Source organism: Tiliqua scincoides, chromosome 16 (assembly GCF_035046505.1).
Source record: "Tiliqua scincoides isolate rTilSci1 chromosome 16, rTilSci1.hap2, whole genome shotgun sequence".
Taxonomy (NCBI): Eukaryota; Metazoa; Chordata; class Lepidosauria; order Squamata; family Scincidae; genus Tiliqua; species Tiliqua scincoides.
Window position 1 is genome coordinate 3,227,267 of NC_089836.1, and position 20,365 is coordinate 3,247,631.

At 49.7% G+C, this 20,365-nt stretch overlaps 2 protein-coding genes across 4 annotated transcripts in view; one reads left to right on the plus strand and one right to left on the minus strand.

Moving 5' to 3' along the window:
* The window catches only part of GOLGA2 (golgin A2), a 34,141-nt gene extending 16,985 nt beyond the window's left edge, over positions 1-17,156 (plus strand). The window contains exons 10-28 of the mRNA XM_066610603.1: positions 732-794; positions 2,348-2,441; positions 3,517-3,623; positions 5,144-5,202; positions 6,097-6,238; positions 7,041-7,130; positions 7,287-7,394; positions 7,545-7,635; positions 8,095-8,441; positions 9,842-9,955; positions 10,343-10,567; positions 11,304-11,403; positions 11,503-11,591; positions 12,313-12,466; positions 12,583-12,650; positions 13,644-13,746; positions 14,049-14,155; positions 14,398-14,569; positions 15,163-17,156. Of these exons, the coding sequence (XP_066466700.1) occupies positions 732-794; positions 2,348-2,441; positions 3,517-3,623; positions 5,144-5,202; positions 6,097-6,238; positions 7,041-7,130; positions 7,287-7,394; positions 7,545-7,635; positions 8,095-8,441; positions 9,842-9,955; positions 10,343-10,567; positions 11,304-11,403; positions 11,503-11,591; positions 12,313-12,466; positions 12,583-12,650; positions 13,644-13,746; positions 14,049-14,155; positions 14,398-14,569; positions 15,163-15,410 (2,481 nt within the window). The 3' untranslated portion in view covers positions 15,411-17,156. The remainder of the gene's footprint in view (positions 1-731; positions 795-2,347; positions 2,442-3,516; positions 3,624-5,143; positions 5,203-6,096; positions 6,239-7,040; positions 7,131-7,286; positions 7,395-7,544; positions 7,636-8,094; positions 8,442-9,841; positions 9,956-10,342; positions 10,568-11,303; positions 11,404-11,502; positions 11,592-12,312; positions 12,467-12,582; positions 12,651-13,643; positions 13,747-14,048; positions 14,156-14,397; positions 14,570-15,162) is intronic.
* A 343-nt stretch (positions 17,157-17,499) lies between these two features.
* The window catches only part of DNM1 (dynamin 1), a 121,005-nt gene continuing 118,139 nt past the window's right edge, over positions 17,500-20,365 (minus strand). For 2 of the 3 annotated variants that reach the window (XM_066610813.1, XM_066610812.1), the window contains one exon: positions 17,500-18,231. In XM_066610813.1, coding sequence (XP_066466910.1) covers positions 18,171-18,231 — 61 coding nt within the window. In that variant the 3' untranslated portion in view covers positions 17,500-18,170. Of the gene's footprint in view, positions 18,232-19,350; positions 19,652-20,365 lie in introns of those variants that run through there. The other variant, XM_066610815.1, reaches the window with a different exon arrangement.

Here is a 20,365-nt window from a genome sequence, read left to right on the forward strand (position 1 = left end):
CACTCCAGATTGCACACCAGATGCTTCCCCCTGCCAGCAGCTTCCTCTGTTGCTTTTCTCCTCTTCCCTCTCTGCCTTCAAAAGAGAAGCAAATGAAGTGGAAGAAGAAGGGTTGTGGAGGAGAGGAGAGAGACATGGGCTACAGTGTCAGAAATGCTGTAGCCTGCCGTTCTCTTCGATACTTCCTCTTCTGTTTCGTTTTCATCTTTTTTCCAATTCCAGGCTGTGGTAAGCCAAGGAGTGTTGGGGCAGGCACCACCCCATCAGTCCGCTGCCCGAGGCTTTAATTCGCCTTATCTGTGGGCTGGGCCTGCCCAGAAACCATCTTTTTGGTGAGGGTTTAGCACTCCTAAGGCGTTTCTACCCATAGCGACAGGGACCAAATGTGTACACCTGTGGGCCATGCAAAAATGGGTTTAAAGTGGTTTTTCGCTTCCTTAAGCCTGCATAACATTTCCACATGCCTGTGGGCCAAATATCTGCAGTGGTGGACCAAAGTGTGGGCAACGCAAGCTACCCAATACAACTAAATGTGAATGACAAAAGTAGAGACAAACTGGGAGGGGCAATTCTTGAAGAGCTGTTCCTTCAGTGCCAGTTCCCTGGTGCTTGTTCCCAACTGCACTCAGTGGAGGAGCCCACTGAGTTGAGCATCGGTCATAGGACAGAGGGGTTGTTAGCCTGTTAGGGGTTGTTTTTGGTGCTGATGTGGCTACTTTGCATCTCTGCAGGAAAAGAAGGGGTTTGAGCAGAAATTTTCAAAGGAGCAAGCGGCCCTGCGAGAGCAGTTACAGGTGAGCAGCGCTTTAGTATCTCGTTTCAGCCCTAGCTCAGCAGTTTCAGGATGCCTTCTGAAGCCCATGAGTGGCTGTTGCATTTGGGGAAAGACACCTGCTTCTGATTCACTTAATGAATATGTTGGGTGCTGCCTTCCAGCCAAAAAGACTCGGGCAATGAACATAAAATAAATTGTGAATTAGCTTTTGGGCAGCTGTTGTGGTATGAAGATTGTACCCAGCAGCACTTCATTTGTGCATGAAGGTTGCAACCATTTATGCACAGAACTGCCTTGAGTAAGAGTACTGTTGGTGAACCCTAGCTCAGTATTGTCTCTGATAAGAGGCAGCTGCTCTCCTTGTCAACCTGCTGGAGACTTCCTTAACCCTTATACAGGAGATCCTTTTAACAGGAGTATAAAAGGACCCCTGCCTGATCAAACCAAACACCCATTTAGTCTAGCATCTAGACCAGGGGTGTCCAAACCCCGGCCCGGGGGCCACTTGCGGCCCTCAAGGACTCTCTATGTGGCCCTCAGGGAGCCCCTAGCCTCCAATGAACCTCTGGCCCTCCAGAGATTTGTTGGAGCCCACACTGGCCTGATGCAACTGCTCTCAGCGTGAGGGCGACTCTTTGACCTCTCGAGTGAGCTGTGGAATGAGGGCTTCCTCCACTGCTTGTAGTTTCATGTCTGTGATGCAGTAGCAGCAGGAAAGGAAAGGCCAGCCTTGCTTTGTGCAAGGCCTTTTATAGGCCTTGAACTACTGCAAGACCTTCATTCATTCATATAAGTTCATCTTTAATATATTCATTTATGTAAATTTATTCAAATTTGAAATGTAAATTAATTTGGCCCCTGACACGGTGTCAGAGAGATGATGTGGCCCTCCTGCCAAAAACTTTGGACACCCCTGATCTAGACTAAAAGCAGTCTGCTTTGAAAGCCATCTAAGCTGCCCAGGTCCTGACTGGTGCAGCACTTGATGACCATGCTTTGTCTTTGTTGTTTCAGCAACATTGGATATCAGGTTGTTGTTTTTTTCCCTGGGTCTGATTCATGGTGCTGGTTATTACCGTTAAAGTTTCGCTGGCTGAGTCTTTGAAATGAATCTACCCTTTAAGATGTGGAAGAGAGGCTCACTTGGGTGTCCTGCTATCCTTTGATGCTAGGCTGATGGTGATGCGTGAAAGGGCCTTCTCAGTGGTGGCTCTTCCATGTCACTCATTGTATGCCTCTTCCTCTCCTTGCTATTGTTTCATTAGAAACTAAAGGCCTTAGCTTTTCAGTAGGCATTTTCTGGGTCCTCTTGATTTCTTTATCGCCTCTTATTAATCTGCTGCAGTATTGTGCAGGTTTTTTTTTATTACTATTTTTCTGTATTTTTAAAAGTTCAATTTGATAAGCTACCTTGAGTCCCTTAGTGGGCGAAAAGCGGCGTATACGTTATTTAAAATAATAAACTACAGATACGGAGAGTTGAATGTAGGATTTTGTACATGCAAAACGTACACCCCGTCGCTGACCCCGTGACCCCTCGATTAATCCTGCTGTTGTATGCTTCTCTTAAAGGTCCACATTCAGACCATAGGGATCCTGGTTTCTGAGAAATCCGAACTGCAGACCGCCCTCGCCCATACACAACAGGCCGCTCGGCAGAAATCAGGTTGGCATCTTGGACCTCTTGATTAACAAATTAGGAAGTGCTCCTGTTCTCGTCTCTTCTGTAGCTCAGCAGTTACTCCGTCAACATGAATGAAACATTTTTGTCTAAATGCTGGGTTTGGACAAGAAATTACAATATAGGGAAACTTGATCAAACCGAATGCCCGTTTAGTCCAGCATCTCCCTTTCCCACAGTGGGCAACTCTGCTTTCAGCTTCCTCTTCCCAGGAACCTCCGGGAAGCCCAGCAACCAGAGATGAAGGCTTATCCTTTCCTGCCATTGCTCTCCTGTGATTGCTTTCAAAAGCACGTAGAACCTGAAGGTGTTTCTTCTATGGGGGGTTTGACTGCCCCCCCCATCCAAAGCATTTGCACCAGTGACCCAGCCTGGGGTAACATTAATATAAGGCCAGTGCAGATGATGATCTAAGGCTGCAACCCTATTCGCACCTGGGAATAAGCTCCACCAGTGGGACTTCTGATAGGGATGTATGAGCTTGCACCTTAAGCCTATGCTTTAGAGCAGTGATTTTCAACCCTTTTTGTCTCATGACGCATTGACAAGATACTAAAATTGTCCAGGCACACCATCAGTTTTTTAGCAATTGACAAGGCACACCGTGCTGTTGGGAGGGGGGGGCTCACATCCCCCAATAGCCCTACTAAAAAATGACCCTCCCCCCAACTGCAGTGGCACACTTGCAGACCATTCATGGCGCACCAGTGCTCCATGGCACCTTGGTTGAAAATGGCTGTTCTCAAGTATTACGAATGGGCAACATGGCGTACTCCTTCCTCACCTTTTCTTCGTTGTCTGCCAGAAGAGATTTAAAACTACTGTTTTCAGTTCTGAATAAGCTGCGGTTTCCTTTTGCAGTTAAACTTGAGAAATGGTGATTTGTTCTAAGTGGGGCTGGTCCAAATGTGAGCCAGGATTTGAAACCATGGTTTGGTTGGTCATGGTTTGTTCGAATGGACCATAATTAGAATAAGCTCATTAAGTATAAATTAAAGTGGTGGTCAGATCCTGCCCATCTGCTTGCTTGGATTGCGTTGCTTTGTTTTCACACATGCAGGAGAAGCCGAGGACCTGGCGGCTCGGTTGCAGTCCTCTCGCCAGAGGATAGCTGAGCTGGAGCATACCCTTTCCTCCCTCTCCGCACAGCAGAAGCAGTTGGAGAAAGTAAGAGTGACCTGGATCTCTTTACAATGCCTTTTTCATCCCTTCTCTCTACACTGTGTTTCCCCTTTTTGCAGTCAGGCATAGGAATTGCATCCTCATCGGCACCTGTTTTCACTTTTTAAGTTTGTTTGATTTGATTGGCTTTACAGATCTGGCAGCTTGCTTTGTGAGCCTTACCCCAAATCGTTGGCCTCTGCCAGGGAGACCAGTGGCATTATTCTCAGAGAGCCATTTTGGCATTGAAGCTTGACCAGCCTGTCTCCAGCTCAGCCTCATGCCTGTTCAGCAGTGTCAAGTTTAAAGAGCTGCTTGGTCCAGATGGAGCCAAAACCTTTAGATGTGGCTCTGTGGTCTCCAGCCTTCTCCTGCTCTGAAGCTCCAGGCAGAACCATTCTGTGGTTTCAGTTGGAGAGCTGATTGTATATGGTGCTGGGGAGAAGTGGCCTTAGCCCTAATCTTACCCTACAAGCAGAATTCTGGCAATGTATTATTGCTCTCTTTTTTATATGTGGTGGAAAGAGATCTCTGCTAAAAATGTTCCAGACTTGCCTTTAGAGTAACAGTAACATTTTTCTCCAGTTAGTTGTCCATCACAGTGTACATTCCACCTGCTCCAGTAGTCAGGGCTGTGCAAATCAGATTTGTGTACATCCTCTTTGCAATAGATATTGGCAGCTGGAGGTTGTTGCATGCAACACTAAGCAGAATCAGTTTCTTAATGTGTGTTTTGAAAAAAAACTAGTATACCCTTCTTTGAAGAAACACCAGCAGCTAATAAATAAAATGTCAATTATTTAAAACAAAAAGATTTAAAAAAAACAAAAACATGCACACTCTACCATACATATTTATCTAAAATAGCAGCAAATGACAGTTGGGAAACAGGAACAATTTATGGGGCAGCTTTTTCAGACCAAGTGTGGTAGACAAAGACAATTTTATCCCAGTTCTTTTTTTGGCACCCGTCAGTTTCATGTGAATGGATTGTAACTCAGTGGCTATAACCATTGGACACCTGGCATTTATTCAGTGTGACTCTCTGTGCTAGCTATATCAGGCCAATACGATCAGCTAATACGGTTTGCCTTTTCTGGCTTTTTCAAAGGCCATGGGAAGAAAAAAAATCATAATTAAACGATCAAAAGCGGAACACCACAGAATTACTGTGTATGTGTATGTGTATGTGTATGTGTATGTGTATGTGTATATATATATATATATATATATATATATATATATATATATATATATATATATATATATATATATATATATATATATCAGAATGTTATTTCAGCCCCAGTAAAAATAATAAAAGCAGCTGAACAGCAATAATATTAACAATCTGGTGGAGAAGGAAGGCATAGACGTGAGAGGAATGAAAGGGGAATGAGAATTTGCCATTCTCAGAACTTGGAAGCGAAGAGAGTGGAGAGTGAGCTAGCAGTTCTGAAGTGTGTAGGATAATTGCAGATACTTGGGGTCCCCCCACTGAATTATGTGCATTTTGTCGTTGGTAGCAAAATAAAGAACTGTCAAAGGCACGAGATGGCCTGAAACTGGATATCTACAAGCAGAGGTGAGATTTGCTGTTCCTCGAGCTACCTTGTTGCCCATAAGGTTAGGGATACAGGATGTTTTTTGCAATTCACCCCTCCTCCTCCCCATTGTCATTTATACTTAGTGTTTAGCACTTCGCTTAATTTACATTTGTGTTGAGATAGTATTATTATCCCCATATTGCAGGTAGGAAAGCTGAGGTGAAGAGGTTGTGGCTTGCCTAAGGCCACCATCACCTGTTGAGTTCATGGCAGATGTCTGTGATATTCAAACTGGGGAAGGCCTCATTTGCAGTTTAGTCTCTTAGCCACTTACACCAGTCCTAAAGAATGCTTTGGTAGGCATGTTCTTCCCCTATGCAATAAAAAGATCATAGCACTAGCTGCAGTTAAGAATGGAGCGATGAGTTTGAGAGTCTTGCTTGAAAGGTTAAACTCTGCCTTTGAAACTGCTAGGAGATGTTAGGCAGAAATTATAACTGGTGTTTACTGAGTGCATTTTAGGGGCAGGTTCCAACTCAGATCTGATAACAACCTTGCTGGACTGCTGTATGTATTACAGTCCAGGTAGACATACCTGGGCCCAGCTGGTTCCCTGCTGGAGGGGGACAGGCTTCCTTTATGTCTCATAGTCCTATAAAAGAGGCTGATTTAATAAGTGTGGCCTTTTTACTCCTCCATGACAAGCTTTAAAGTCTCATCACACCTGTTAAAAACATAGGAGCCCTGACTTCCTTTGTATGAGGTCACCCACAAGAGAGGAGAGGAAAATGGATCTACATAGGGGGAAAACTGGAAGTGGATTCCATGTTGGATTTGAAAGGTGGAGCCTGGGCAGGGTGAAGTAAGAGCCTGCAAGCTGGCTCTTAGATGTGCTGATTGTCCTTACAACATCAACTCCTTTTGTATGTCAGTAAAAGTGGCGAAGAACTCAAGCAGCAGAACTCCGAACTGTCAGAGAAGCTGCGCAGCCTGATCTCTGAGAATGCGGCCATGAAACTGGAAGTGGAGGATCTGCACAAGAAACTGGAAATGGCAGAGCTGATGATTCAGCAGGTGATCGTAAAGTTGCTAGAGACGCTGCCTCTTGCACCATAGCCCTGCTGTTACCTGTGGAGGGGTGGGTGGCTTTGAGTGGTGGTCCAGTGCCATGCAGCGTTACTTAAAATGGAAGGTGCACTCTTTGGCTGGTTGGGGTGACTTGAGGGAAGCCCACCCCTTGACTAGTGGTCCCCTCAGGTTAGTGATGCCCTAAAGTTATGCCTCTGGATTTGGGGGAGGAGGAACTAGTTTTGTGAGCGACCACCCTTGTCTCCTACAGTAACTTGACACAGGCATAGAGGTCCTTGTATTTTGCACCCCAAACCTCTTGATTTTTCACTGGCAAAGCTCAGTCCACTCAACTGACTTATTTTTTATGTTTAAAGTTCCAAGTTTTTCAGTTGTTGGGCAGCAGATGCTGAAGTGTTGGAAGAAAGAAGGATGGGTGGGCTTGGGTGATGATGGTCATAATTTCTATCAAAGTGATGGAAATATGGAGGCCTTTGAGTAGCAGTCTGTGACCAGTGGAACATCTGCCCATTCCCCTTCGGGTTCTTAAGGCTTCCCAGCTTTTTCTCTGTGACCAGAAGGACTAGGAACTTGGGAAGAGAGTGTGATTTCTCTGCTGGATTGTTCTTAAAGTGCCCGTGGTGATTCTATCTCTGTAACAGTGAGCTGGACTCAAGGACATTGTAGAACCATGGAGCCCTCTTGTAGACTGCTGAGGTGGGGAAGAGAGGATTGGAGAAGGGGTGGAAAGCAAAGCAGTTGGGGATCGCAATGCCTGCCATAATTCTGTCTCTGATTCCTTTGCCAGTTTGCAAGCCAGCCGGGCATCCCAGATGCCACACAGCAGCTGCAGATGGCCTTGGAAGAGAGAGCAAACTTAGAAGCACAAATTGCCCAGGTAAGAGTTAGCAGGTGACTCTAAAAGAGGCCCACCATGTTCTGAAAGACCTGGAGGGATTTGACCTTCATGGTGGTTTCCCTCCCAGGAGTAATGACTTCCTCCACATTGCCTGGTTTATGCCGTCTTCTTTTTTGCTTTGAAATCCCTACGCAGCTGTCAGAGTCACTCCAGCAACTGCAGGCTGAACGAGACCAGTACGCCCACAAGCTGAAGGAGGAAGGGGGCATCTGGCAGCAGCGGGTGCAGCTGCTCTCTGAGCAGGTAGAGAGTCTCTCTGCTTTCCCCAGGGGGAGGAGCTGCTGGGAGAAATTCCTCGGGTGCTTTACCGATGATGAGGCACTGGAGGTGATGGCTGACCACGAGAGACTGGGATAGCCAGTCAGGTTTCATGTCTTCTTCCCTGTGGTGCAGGTCCATGCCTTGACCGAAGAAAGGGATCTGAATGTGACTCGGATTCAGGAGCTAGAAGCCAACTTGACTGAGCTGCTCAGCAGTCAGTCTGGTAAGGCCGAGTATTAGCAACCACAATGGAGTCTCAAGCAAGCTGCCTCCTTCCGCTACCTTCTCCTTGCCGGTTTTCCATCAAGCCCTGTCCTTGTCTCTCCCTTTTTGTTTGCTGACGGAAGTATGTGCTTCCTTGACACTTTTGCATTCTCTTGTGTTGCCGTGTCGTCCCTTGGGGGCTGGCTGTAGCACTGGCAACCTTCGAAAGCTTGTTCAGCAGGGTTGTGAGCAGAGTGGAAGCCTTCAGCTGGTGGGTCACAGGAAAACCCATGAGGACAGGAGTGTCAACCCATCCGTCATGTGTAAGCCGGGTACTGTTGACCAGCTCTGGTCCGGTCTTTCTGTCCCCCTTGGCTGTGATGGCCCCCGACACGGAGATGGTTTAACTTCCAAATGGGCTTGGAGGATGTGGCAGGGCCACCCACTGACCAGCTCTTCCTCTGGCTTGCCTTCCTAGCCGCAAAGCTCCTGGAGAGTGAGCCCGCCCCCCTTGCCGGGCCTACAGAAGTCGAGCTGCACTTGCAGGAGCAGATCAGCCAGCTGCAGCGGGAGCGGGAAGAGCTTCGCGGGCAGTGCCAGGCCCAGGTACGGGACAACGAGCAGCTGAGCCGCCTCAACCAGGAACAGGAGGAGAAGCTGCTGGAGCTGGAGAAGACCCTGCAGCGCCACACCGAAGAGGCTGTGGACAGGCAGCAGATCCTGGAGAGCATGCAGAGCGACAAGGCCACCATCAGCCGGGCCCTGACCCAGAACCGGGAGCTCAAGGAGCAGCTGGCCGAGCTGCAGAACGGGTTTGTCAAGCTGGTGCGTCCTCCTTGGTGGCCCTGCCTTCCTGGCCAGAAGCAGCGCTCCCTTCCTCTGGTGCTAGAGAGGTTTGAACCCTGAAGAGAGAGCCCCCGTCCCCATAAGCTGTGTGGAGATCGTTCAGCAGGATATTTCCTCACTGCCAGTTCAGTCTCCCGTAGCTGCTTCTCTTCCCCCTGGGTCTTGAGGGCCTCTGGTCTCTCCCCGTTCCCATGGCTGCTGGCACCCGTCCCATTCTGCTTCCGGGCCAGTCACAACTCCCTTCACATTGCCTGTCCCCTCAAGCTAAAATCCCATAACCTTATTTTACGCTGTCACTAAGAAGCAAGCTGCTCGTCCTCATGGCTGGACAGAGAGGGGCTTGAAAAGGCTTTTGTTCACTTGAACCTGGGGAGAGCAGACAGAGCATACATGGATTAAATGAATGAATCTTTTGTTTGGAGAGCAAACAGTAGCGTTTTATACCAAGCATAGCACCCTAACCCTGGATCTGAACGTTTCCTGCAAGGCCTTATTTCTTTTCAGTTGTGTGTGTGTGGCGGGGGGGGGGGGGTCAAAAATACAGTATTTTAGAATGGTACAATACCACTGTTTCATGGTATTTCCTGCAGAGTAGAGCTTTTCATGCAGGAACTGCAGGCAGTATTAAGAGCCCTTAAATCTTAAAGCTCACATGCAGGTTTCTGGTGCTTCTGGTTTCAGGGAGAGCAAATGCGGCTTCAGAATGGGGTTGTAGTAAGGATAATAATGTAAAGCACTTTGTGCATTCAGAAAGTGCTATAGAATTGATTATTTTATTGTGCTGTTGTTGGCAACCTTCAGTCTCGAAAGACTGGTATTGCGCTCTGAAAGGTGGTTCTGGAACAGCGTCTAGTGTGGCTGAAAAGGCCGATTCGGGAGTGACAATCCCTTCCACACTGAGAGCAACTGCAGTCTGTCCCTGGTCTGTCTCCCTGGCTGTGGGCCTTCCTTCTTTGCTTCAGAATGTTGGCCAAGTGTCTCTTCAAACTGGGAAAGGCCATGCTGCACAGCCTGCCTCCAAGCGGGCCGCTCAGAGGCCACGGTTTCCCACCTGTTGAGGTCCACTCCTAAGGCCTTCAGATCCCTCTTGCAGATGTCCTTTATTTTATTGTGATTGACTCAGAAATCAGAGGGCTTGTAGATGGGGGGCTTCCATGGATAGAACATGGGCTGCCCCTCCTTTTCCTCCAACCCCCGCCCCCCAGATTTGCCACCAGATGTTGCTCCCCCCAAGAGCTCTAATCTTTGGCAAGAAAGTACACAGCCCCTTAACTGTAGAAATGAGCGTTCTTGTAAGCCTTTTCAAAAAAACACGCCCCATCACTGAGTGGGTATTAGTCCTTACCCTGCCTGACACCCTCTCCCTTCCTACTCCCCAGACCAACGAGAACATGGAGGTGACGAGTGCCTTGCAGTCGGAGCAGCATGTCAAGAAAGAGCTGGCCAAGAAGCTCGGGCAGTTGCAGGAGAACCTGTCTGAGTTCAAGGAGACGGTACTGCTCTGGCTGGGAACATGGCTGTGGATGAAGGGAGCTGGCGATGCTGCCTGCGGGAACGAGATGGAGTGGGAGTAGGAGAGGGCACCAAAGGCATTGTGGGGGCTCCACCACAGCAGTTGCTTGGGTCAGGCGGCAGGCGTGGCCCTCTCAGTGTGCAGAAAGGGCTTCTTCAGCCTGTTCAGAACTTGCCCCTGCTCCCTGGACCGTGTAGCTTGAGCAGAGGAGAGATCCGTGCTTTGTTTCGTGTGTGGGGGGAGGGTGTTTGCTTTTGGGAACCTGTCTGTAGTGTCAGGAGCCCTGCCAAAGGGGACGGGGGACACGCATACCACCCCACTGCATTATGGAAGGTTTTGGTAACCTCCTGTGTTTGCATCTTCCAAGGTGGAACAGAAAACGCAAGAGGCCCGGGCCCTGCTGGAGCAGCGGGATCAATACTACAGCCACCTCCAGCAGTACACGGCAGCCTATCAGCAGCTGGCCAGCGAAAAGGAGGAGCTGCACAAGCAGTACCTTCTCCAGATGCAGCTCATGGACCGCCTGCAGCACGAGGAGGTCCAGGGCAAAGTGGCTGCCGAGATGCACTTCAAAGAACTGCAGCAGGCCAAGGTGAGGGCAGGAGTTTGGGGGAACTGTGACCATGAGAACTGTCCATAGGGCCAGGCAGGGTGATGTCAGTCTATGAATCGGGCAGAACTGAGATCGGTTCTCAGCCATTAAGCCTGCTGCGAGAGAGACTCGGGTGTCGAGGGCACCAGGATCCTGCCCCAAGCGAAAACAGACTGATGCGCATTTCCATTCAGCTGTGGAATTCTAATGATGCAGTTGAGTGTTGAGTGCAGGCGAGTGTTCTAGTGGGGCTGGGCAAACCCCCAGACGTGTGGGTTTTGCCAGCCATTGTCAAGGGCCCTGGTTTAGGAAGCCAAGAAGCCCTAAGAAAGTAGGTGACATTCTCCAGCTCACCCAGCAGAGTATCAGAGCTCGGAACGTAATCCTGCCTTGAGCCTAGTCAGACCTGTGGTCCACCTAGCTCAGCACAGGCGGGCAGCAGGCTCTCTGGGCTTTTGGGCAGAAGGTCTTTCCCAGCCCAACCTGGGGGTGCTGCCCTGGTTGAACCGGGAATTTTCAGCCTGCAAAGCAGATGCTCTGCCTGCTCCACTACAGCTACTACCTTTGGGTGTGGAAATGCCAGGCTTGCTCTCTGCACGTGCGCCTGTTCAGCTTCTGTGCTAGCATCGTTGTGCCGGTGCGAGGCGGTGCATACGAGCATGTGGCGACGTTGCCTACTCAGCATACTTCAGGCTTGGAATGGTCACTGCAACAGTCTGCTTCTTCTCTCTTGAAGGAGAGCCTGGAGACAGTTGCCAAAGAGAACAAAGAGCTACAGGCCCACGTCGGGCAGCTCATGGCAGAGCTGGACGCGAAGGTGCTGACAAGGGCAGCAGGTGAGTCGGCTGTCTGCTGGGGGGGGGCAGCATGGCAGGGCCAATCCCTTCCCCGTCCCTTTCTTCTAACCCCTTTTGCGCATCTTCCTTTGCTTGCAGGAGATGGTGTGGAAACCGAAGAGCTGGTTGAGGACACCGAGAGTCCTCCTCTTGCCATTCCTGAGGACTTTGAAAGTAGAGAGGAGATGGTGGGTGTTGGTTTCTGTACATGCCTGAGCATGTGCAATGCACCTGGAAGGGGAAATATCTGGCCTCTGCCTTCCGCTCACTTAGTGGCCTTACTTGCTCATCTCTCTCAGCCTCAGCTCCCCCCTTGCGGTTCTGGGAGATGGTTGTTCAGCCTATAGGGCTGCTGTAAGGGCAGCATCAAAGTTGAGCGCGTCAGGCACTCTTCGCAAACAGAAGGCTCTGAGCAGATGATAAGTACAGTTGTCCCTGTAGCAGGGAAGGTGAACTGGTTGTTCCCAGACAGCTTGCCGTAGGAATGCCAAAATAAATATGGATGCCATTCCTTAAGATTCAGGGCACAACGCAGGAACTCTGATTTTGGGGACCAAGGCACTGTCGGTGTTTTCAGTCCCCACAGCCACTCCATCTCGCTTAGCGATTTTCCTGTGGCAAGGAACATCTAAGGGGCTACAGGGAGTCAGTACCCGGCTCTTCCCAGGAAAGAGCTGATTGCCTGGTACAGCACAGCCTCATGGCACATGATGACAGCCCTGGGTGGAAAGTGCACCGGGCAAGTCCCTTGCTCATTTCCTGCCACCCTCCTGCCCCAGCACTGGTTGTGCCCCCTACCCAGACTGCCTTGCATCAAATGACTGCCATTCTTCATGAGGGCCCCAGGAGACATTTTTCACGCCGGGAAAGCCTTTGCGCTAAACCGCAGCATACGGGATTGCATCTTAGGTGGCGTTCTTGACGTCTGCTGTCTCCCAAGCGGAGAAGGAGCGGGAGGAGACGAGGCAACAGCTGGCTGAGCAGAGGTGGCAGTGCAGAGGCCTCCTGCAGCAGATTGCCGTGCTGAGGGAAGAGCAGAAGCTACAGGTCACGCCCGGAGGAGGTAGGCACACTCCCCGTGCACAGGCCAGCAAGTCCAAGCAGGTCTAGCTGGGAGTTGGAGCCAGCTGGTTTGGCTCTTTGGCAGTCTCTCCACCTCTCTTGTGGTGCCTCTTTCAGGTTCTGCGGGAGACTCGGTCCCAGGGGAGGTTCACGAAGCCTTGAAAAGTGCCATGGAGAAGCTGCAGGTGTGTGTTCTGGTGGGGCTGGGCAAACCCCCAGGCGTGTGGGGAAGTCTTGCTATCCTCCATGAGCAGACGACAAGGCAGCCCCTTTTGTGGAAGTCCCGCCAGCTGCCCCTTGCATCCTGCTTTGGACCGTGAAGGCCGGCTTTGTTGGCCAGGGGTGGAATGGGGAAGACTTGTGTGACAGCCTGGCTGCCTCTGGGCCAGGAAACATAACAACAACAACAACAACAACAACAGTATTTATATACCGATTTTCAACAAAAAGTTCACAAAGCGGTTTACAGAGAAAATCATAAATCTAATGGCTCCCTGTCCCAAAAGGGCTCACAATCTAAAAAGATGCAACACCAGCAGACAGCCACTAGAAAAGACACTGCTGGGGGTGAGGTGGACCAATTACTCTCTCCCTGCTAAATAAAAGAGGAGCACCCACTTGAAAAAGTGCCTCTTAACCAGTTAGCAGGGGGCAGGTCCTCCTACAGTTACAGTTGCTTCTTCCATCACCCAAGTCTGCTCTAGGTAGCAATGGATCAGGTATTTAGCCTTTCTTCTCTCTTTTGGGGGTGGGGGGGGTATTGGAGTGGGAGTTTTAAAAAATCAGACAGTTTTTAAATGATGGAATTAAGCAAAACAGGCAGCAGTTAAATAACTGCTGACAGTTAAATAACCACTCAGTTATAATTTGTGAGGTTAATGATGCTTTTAAGGAGATGAGTTTTGAGAATTTCTGGTGTGTTTCAGTGGGTAAGGGGGGAGAAGGCCCCCCCCCCGCCCAGGAGCCCAGCTGTCTTAAGCGGACGGCTTCAGCTTCCTTCTTCCAGAGATGATAGTTTTTAGCTCTTAAGAGCTTCTGTCCTGCCCAACAGCTATGAACTACCCCCTTGCGGTACTGCATCGCCAGGACAGCACGGTAGCTGCATGTGGGGAAGACTTTGGGTGCATTTCTCTTTTGTACAATTTTGCTACAACAGCGGCTGGCTTTTGTGCTTTTAGTCCCGATTCATGGACCTCATGCGCGAGAAGGCGGAGCTGAAGGACCGGGTGGAAGAGCTGGAGCACCGATGCATTCAGTTGTCTGGGGAAACAGACACCATAGGTGAGCCGAACGCATTGCCCTCCCCGTCCACTGGCACGGACACAGGGAAATGCTGCACATCATGAAGTAGATGGCGAGAAATGGTGCCTCACAGAACACGTTCTGCTCCCTGCAGATTTCTGCTTATGTTTTGGCGAAAAAGCCAGGCTTCCAGTGGCCAGGAAGTAGAATATCAGCCCATCTCGTTACCCAGAAACGTATTCAAGAACAAGATGACTTCCCATCCCTTTTCTCCTCCCTCTTGCTACTCTCCACCTTTTCTTCCTTGGGACAAACTATGCTGCATCTCTCTTGTGTTCCAGGCGAGTACATTGCCTTGTACCAGAGTCAAAGGGCTATTCTCAAGCAGCGCCACCGGGAGAAGGAGGAGTACATCAGCCGCCTGGCCCAGGACAAGGAGGAGATGAAGGTGAGCCGGGGTCCCCCTCCCTCCCTCCCTCCCTGCTGAAGCGTTCTTTCTGACATGGTTAGGCAGGGCAAAGGGAGAAAGGTGAATAGATTGCATTGCTGTGCATCGGTGACTTAGCACTAGTAGGGCCCACAGCTCCTCTCTAAAACGCTTATTAGACCTCCTCACGGAGAAGGGTTGGGCGAGTTGGATAGACCCGGCTGGTTCCAGTGCCCGTTTTTTTACCCTCTCCTTAACTGCAGATGAAGCTACTGGAGCTTCAGGAACTGGTGATGCGCTTGGTTGGCGAAAGGAACGACTGGTACGCCAAGTACATGATGGTGGCTCAGAACTCGGAGCCACAACCAGGCCCAGCTTCCGAGGCTGCCGTCGCAGCGGAGAGGTGCCTTGAGCTGAACGCTACAGATAGCGAAGGTGAGTTGGAGCGGCTGGCTGTGGGGGGGGGGCGCACCTGAATGCAGAGAGGGCAGTTGCAGAGACTTGGCATTCATTGTGAGATGGTGGCTGTCATGTGCCCGTGTGACGTCCCAGAGCTGGTATGGCTTAGTGGCAAAAGGGACTGAGCTGCCAGTTTGGACTTGCCCAGTTCAGATCTCGCCTGTGCTGTGAGTTCTTGCTCAGTGGCTACTCCCTCTCAGCCTCATTCTTCTGCCCCCCCCTTTGCAATATGGGGACAGTAATACTTGCCATACAGGGTTGTTGTAAGAACAAACATATCATAGATACACGGAGTGTTTTACATGCTCAGAAAGTGCTATACAAATGTTGTAAGTTAGAAGTTAACAGTGCCTTCGTTCAGCTCTAGAACTTAAGCAACAAGAATAAAGAAATGTGCATTTGAGCATGTGCAGAGTGTCTTTCCCCTCCCTCCATTGGGTAACGATAACCACACATCTAGGTTGAGGAAGGATGGGGTAACAGAGTGGCAGCCACTTTCCTGCAGGCAGAATCCAGCCCCAGCCTCTCACACTACAGTCTAAGCGTCATCTACCTTGTTTGTCCTCCAGGGTTGCGGGAAGTGAGTTTGGTGGATGAGCCAGAACAGAACCCCACAATCCCTCAATCCCACCTGTCTCATGCCGACAGCAGAGGCCCCCAGCCTGCTCCCCAAGACCCCACCGCCAAGCAGATCATGCAGCTCCTGCGTGAAATTCAAAACCCCCGAGAGAGACTGGGCTCCCTCTTGGAAAACCCCTGCATCCCCTTCTTCTATCGGGCCGACGAGAACGACGAAGTCAAGATCATGGTAGTCTAAGCAGCTTCCTGACCTGGATGAACATGGAGCCTGGAAGGCCCGTTTTCTGTCCCGCACGCTGCAGCTGCCACATCCCACGTGGTCTGTGCTGGGCCGAACTGAGAGCCGGGGTGTCGTGAGCCGGATCCCTTCCCTTCGCTGCTCCCACTGGGGTTACCACACACAAGGCTCAGGGGGGGAGTTGATGCTGCCGGTTCCTGCTTTGGGGCGCCTGCACTCAGCTGCACAACCTGGCAGTCAGCATCTGCACATCACCTTCCCACTAATTTATTCCGGAGCCAGGCTGGTTTGGATTCACATTGACCCATCAGGCTCTCGCCACTGATCTCGACCTCGTACTGAACCCTACGGGTTGCCTTCCTGTAGCCCCTTCCTTGAACTGGATACTTCCTTCCTGCCTATCTAGGCAAGCTCCACAAAGCAGCTTTGTTTCATCTGAACGAAACGGGAGAGCAGCTTGGTGGGTCGTCTTCTGTTGCGGGTGGGGAGAACTTCTTTGGCTACTTTGGTGTGTGGAGGGTTTGATGGTAGGGCGTGAACGTGCGACTGCTGTACCTGCAAGGGCAATGTACTTTGTGGTTTCTGTGTTGGAGGATTTTATTTATTTTTAAAGACGAGGGAGCTGAAGGTCAATCACTGAATAAACCGAGATGAATTTGTGGGAATTTTGGCTACTAGTAATTTTGACCTCCTTTCTTTCTGTCTGGGTGGTGATTGTCCTGAAAATGGGCCTGGGGTTCTGAGTGTAGGTTGGCCTTTCATCCTGCGGACCCTAGCGCAGGTGATTGCTCATGCGGAAGAAGCATGAAGGGATTGTGCTGTGAACTGTTGCTCCTAGGAGGCATGGAGGGTGTGTGGCCATGCGTGGGAGGGATGGATGGATGGATTTGGAAGACTTGCTCTGTGTGTAGCCAGAATCTCTGAGGGGCCAGCTATGGGAAGAGGTGCACACAATTCTATACATTTTGCACATAGGCAGGGGTTGTTGGTTGGGGGTGTAGCTGCCTGTTGCTTACAGTACTTGTTCCTGGAGGGGAGAGGCACCAGGAAGGTGTGATGTGCTTTTGTGTAAGGCATTCTGCCCCCTTGGTAGTTCATGTAAGGGATTCTTCGAATTGTTGTTAAGAAACAGGCCCTTCAAAGCCAACAGCACAGAGAACTTTAAAGCTTTTTTTCTGTAACTTTTATCCCAACCCTGTCCAGTTTCCCCAGCTGCAGAATGAAATGTTAATCACGACACACTTCCAGGCTCTAGAGAGCTGCCTGTCTGCGGGCGGGGGCGTGCCTGTGTCTGTGTGTGTGTGTGTGTGGGGGGTCTGTGTTAGTCCCTGACTGGAGAACCAGAGGAGAGGGCAAAGAGATTGGCACAGCCGTGTTTTGTCAGTGTTAACTCCTTCAGTGCAGGCCTGCCAGCTCCTGCTTGCACGAGTTAGTGTGTACATAGTGTATCTGTGTAACATTTTGTATATACCTTGAATAAAGAGAAGAAAACCCTTTGGCAGCATTTCTGGCTTCTGAGAGGCTCCTCCTAACCTTGTATTATATGGAGAGAGAAAAATCTAACTTGGGGGGGGGGGCAGGAATGTGATTTAATACAGAACATTATTGAATATTTATTGGGTGTCTGGTTTCCAGGAATTTGAAGGGGGAGAATCTTATCAGAGAAATCTTTCATTCTGTTGCAGAGATAATTTAATCCTGTTATAAATTTATTTCTTTCTGAATAAATTTGTTCCACCTTCCTCACATGTTGCTCTCTGATGTTCGGGGGGGGGGGAAGAGAAAGCTCATGACTTTCTTACGGAGCTGGTGTGACTTGTATAGTGCTTTGATACACCTTCCCTGGGGAGGGAGGAGGCAAAATCAGATGGGCAGCCCTGGCGTTTTCTGGCATTATGGCGTCATGTGCCAACGGCTCACTTTTTAAAAGAGAGAGGAGTGTGTGTAGCAAGATCATTCCTGGTCACATCATACTGCTTTGTACCACTCTGGATGCATGCGGCCCCCAAATGCCTTGACACAAACATCTTGAACAGCATTCAAGGTAAGAGCCTGAAAGCACCGAGAGAATGTGAAGAGTGTGGTTTTATTCTAGGCATGGAGTCTTCCGGTGTACAGAAATAAAGAGTTTTTATTTCAGCCAATAAACAATTGTTGACAGGTCACAGACGACATCACAGGTACAACCAGCACTGTGAAGATTCACCCACAACTTGGGGGGTAACAGAACAACCCAACTGTGGACACACCCACAATTTTGGGGGTAACAGAACAACCCAACTGTGCGTGCACAGCAGAGAATTAACAGTCTGACTCGCTGCTGGGTTTGGGTCACGTATTGTTGGGTGCACGTGTGTAAGGAAATATCCTCTTCCTACTCAAGTATTTTGCTAAAATGAACATTGGAAGCATTAAAGGCTTAAAACGTCCGGACACCATATAGATTTAGATCTTTATATATATATATATATATAGATATTTATAGATATTTATATAACAGTAAAGATATGTTTCTCATTACTACAATATAACTCATTAATTTTTTTTTTTCCTTAAAATTCCTTTAAAGCAACTGGAAGGAAGAAAAACCAGTTTCACTAGAGTCACATCTGAGATATGTGCAAGCCACAAGTTACGACAGAACAAAGCCGTGTGGTGTTTTTTTTTGTTGTTGGTTTGTTTTAAAAGATGTGCGTTGGACCATTCCAGGACAGAACAGCTAAGAGGCAGGTAAAGGATGGCTGTCGAGAGGGAGCAGGATTACATGTCAAATGGTGGTTTTGGACTCTCCGGGCGGGAGGGGCTAGCTTTGCCGGGGCGGCTGGAGTTTAGAGAAAGGAACACAAAAGAGAAACAAAAAGAAGGGAAGGGAAGGGGGAGTGGGGGAGGACAAGAAAGCAAAACAATGGTTAAAATATGGAAAGGAACCAACATCAGAACTTGGCGTAAAGAGGATCCATAACAGAAACCAAAAGCGCAGTACCGGGATAAAAAGAACGTAAATTGTTAAGTGGGGGGGACGGACGACGACTTGCAAGGAGGGCAGCTAAACTTCGTGTGTCGAGAGGGACAGGATGCAGTAAAATATTTTAGCGTTTTACCCTTCAGCATATGCTTAAGAGGATGAATCAACGCCTGCAGTGACAAATATTCCCCCCCCCCAATACATATTGACTGTCAGCATGCACATAGTGAAGACTAAGAATCACCAGGCTATCCAAGACATTGAATGGGTAGTGGTAGTTGTGTGGTTTTTGTTGTTGTTTTTTGTCTGAAGCAAAGATAGTTGCATAAAACATTTACACAGCAAACTCTCCTGGCAATGTTAGTTCGTCCATCTTTCTGCAGAAAAGAATTGCGCTAAAGCCCCCTCCGCGCGCTCTCCTGGTTTTGTGCAAAGTCCGTTCCGAGTAGCGATGCGAGTCAGCTGTTGGTCGAAAGCGGTGTGTTGCTCTCCAAACCCACCCACTCACCCACCCATCTCGGCTACTTTGGAGAACTGAGGACAGCCCATTGCGTCGGTTCCTTCTGCGTGGAGACTCGATGGCGGACTTCGTGGGCTGCGAGTCTGTGTTGTTCAATAGCCCCCCCCCAACTGCTTTCACTGCTCCTCCCCACTTGAGAGGGGAGTGGGCTCCACTCTTCCTTGTGAAAGTTTGCACTTCGAATCAAACCCACATAAACAGACATTACCTTGGTAACATTATACATTTTGTTACTGTGATCTGTTCGTTTCGTTGCCCAGAGCTGCGTTGAGTTCATCTTAACGACAGGGGGGGGGGAAATTTACTATGTAGCTACAGATTAGCACTAGTCACTACAGCTAGCTGATACAGGCAGGACACCAGACCGGACCAGGCAGCCTGAGCGACTGGTGGGTGCAGCCGCCATTCGGGCGCAGAGCGATGCTCCTGTAACCCAACGCTCCGAAGAGCTCGTGTCCTTCACAGTCCCCATGCCACTGAACTAGGACTACTCTACGCTCACAAAGCTATACAGGACGCACAAGAGAAGACTAAGAAGAGCTCACTCACTAACGAGAAGTTTATAACACACCGGGAAGGGGCAGAGGGCATCTGTGAGGACCAGGGGAGGAAGGGCTGGCGGGGCCGGGGTGGCGAAGCCCCAGGTGCACGGCGTTTGTCGCCAGCTGTCTACAGGCCTCAGGTTATAAATCTAACAGGGACGGTTCAGCTGGTCGGATTATGGTGGGTCGAGTAGGTGAAGCAGGGCCCTTCCGGCTGCGGGAGCAGAGAAAAAAAAAACACGAAAAGAGAACACACACACTGAGGTTAGCATGGTCGCCAATCGCGCATGCTTCTCCGCCTCCTCTTGGCCAGCGCCCGCGCTTCACATGAGGCCTTAGAGAAGAAAATGAATGTTTTTTTATTAAGTAGCGCGTTCTGCTCTTTTCACTGTAATTCATCCGTGTGCGTTTAGGCTCGGAGACAGATCTACGGACCCTGGGCATTTCGGATGGCGCTCGGTGATGGCACTCCAAGAACAAAAGCCGTGGCCCTGAAGGATGGCGCTGGAACCAAGAGGAGGATGGAGAAGCATGGAGCACAACCACTGTGAATACTACTGTACCAAGCAAGTGAGGTGCAAAATGTCAACACAGAATGAGTGGTGTCCTCTGGGAGGTGCTGTTTCAGAAATTGCCGGCTACTCTGGAGAAGGCACACCCTGCTCTTGCAGGACAAGTGGGTGCTCAGCTGTAGCTTTTTGCTTTTAAAAGCCAGCAGCAGTCACCTTTTCCTCATAGAACTTGTTCTTCCATTCCCCTAAAACAGGGTTTCTCCAATCTGGTCCTAGCGAGCCACCCCAAGTTACACACCCAACCTTTCTGAGCCTCCTCCAGTTGCCATGAAGGGCCATGTCACACCCTCAAGCTGCCAGGAGGAAGGTTTCTGAGCTGTCTGGCCCATGCCGAAGAGTTACCTGGAATTATCCCT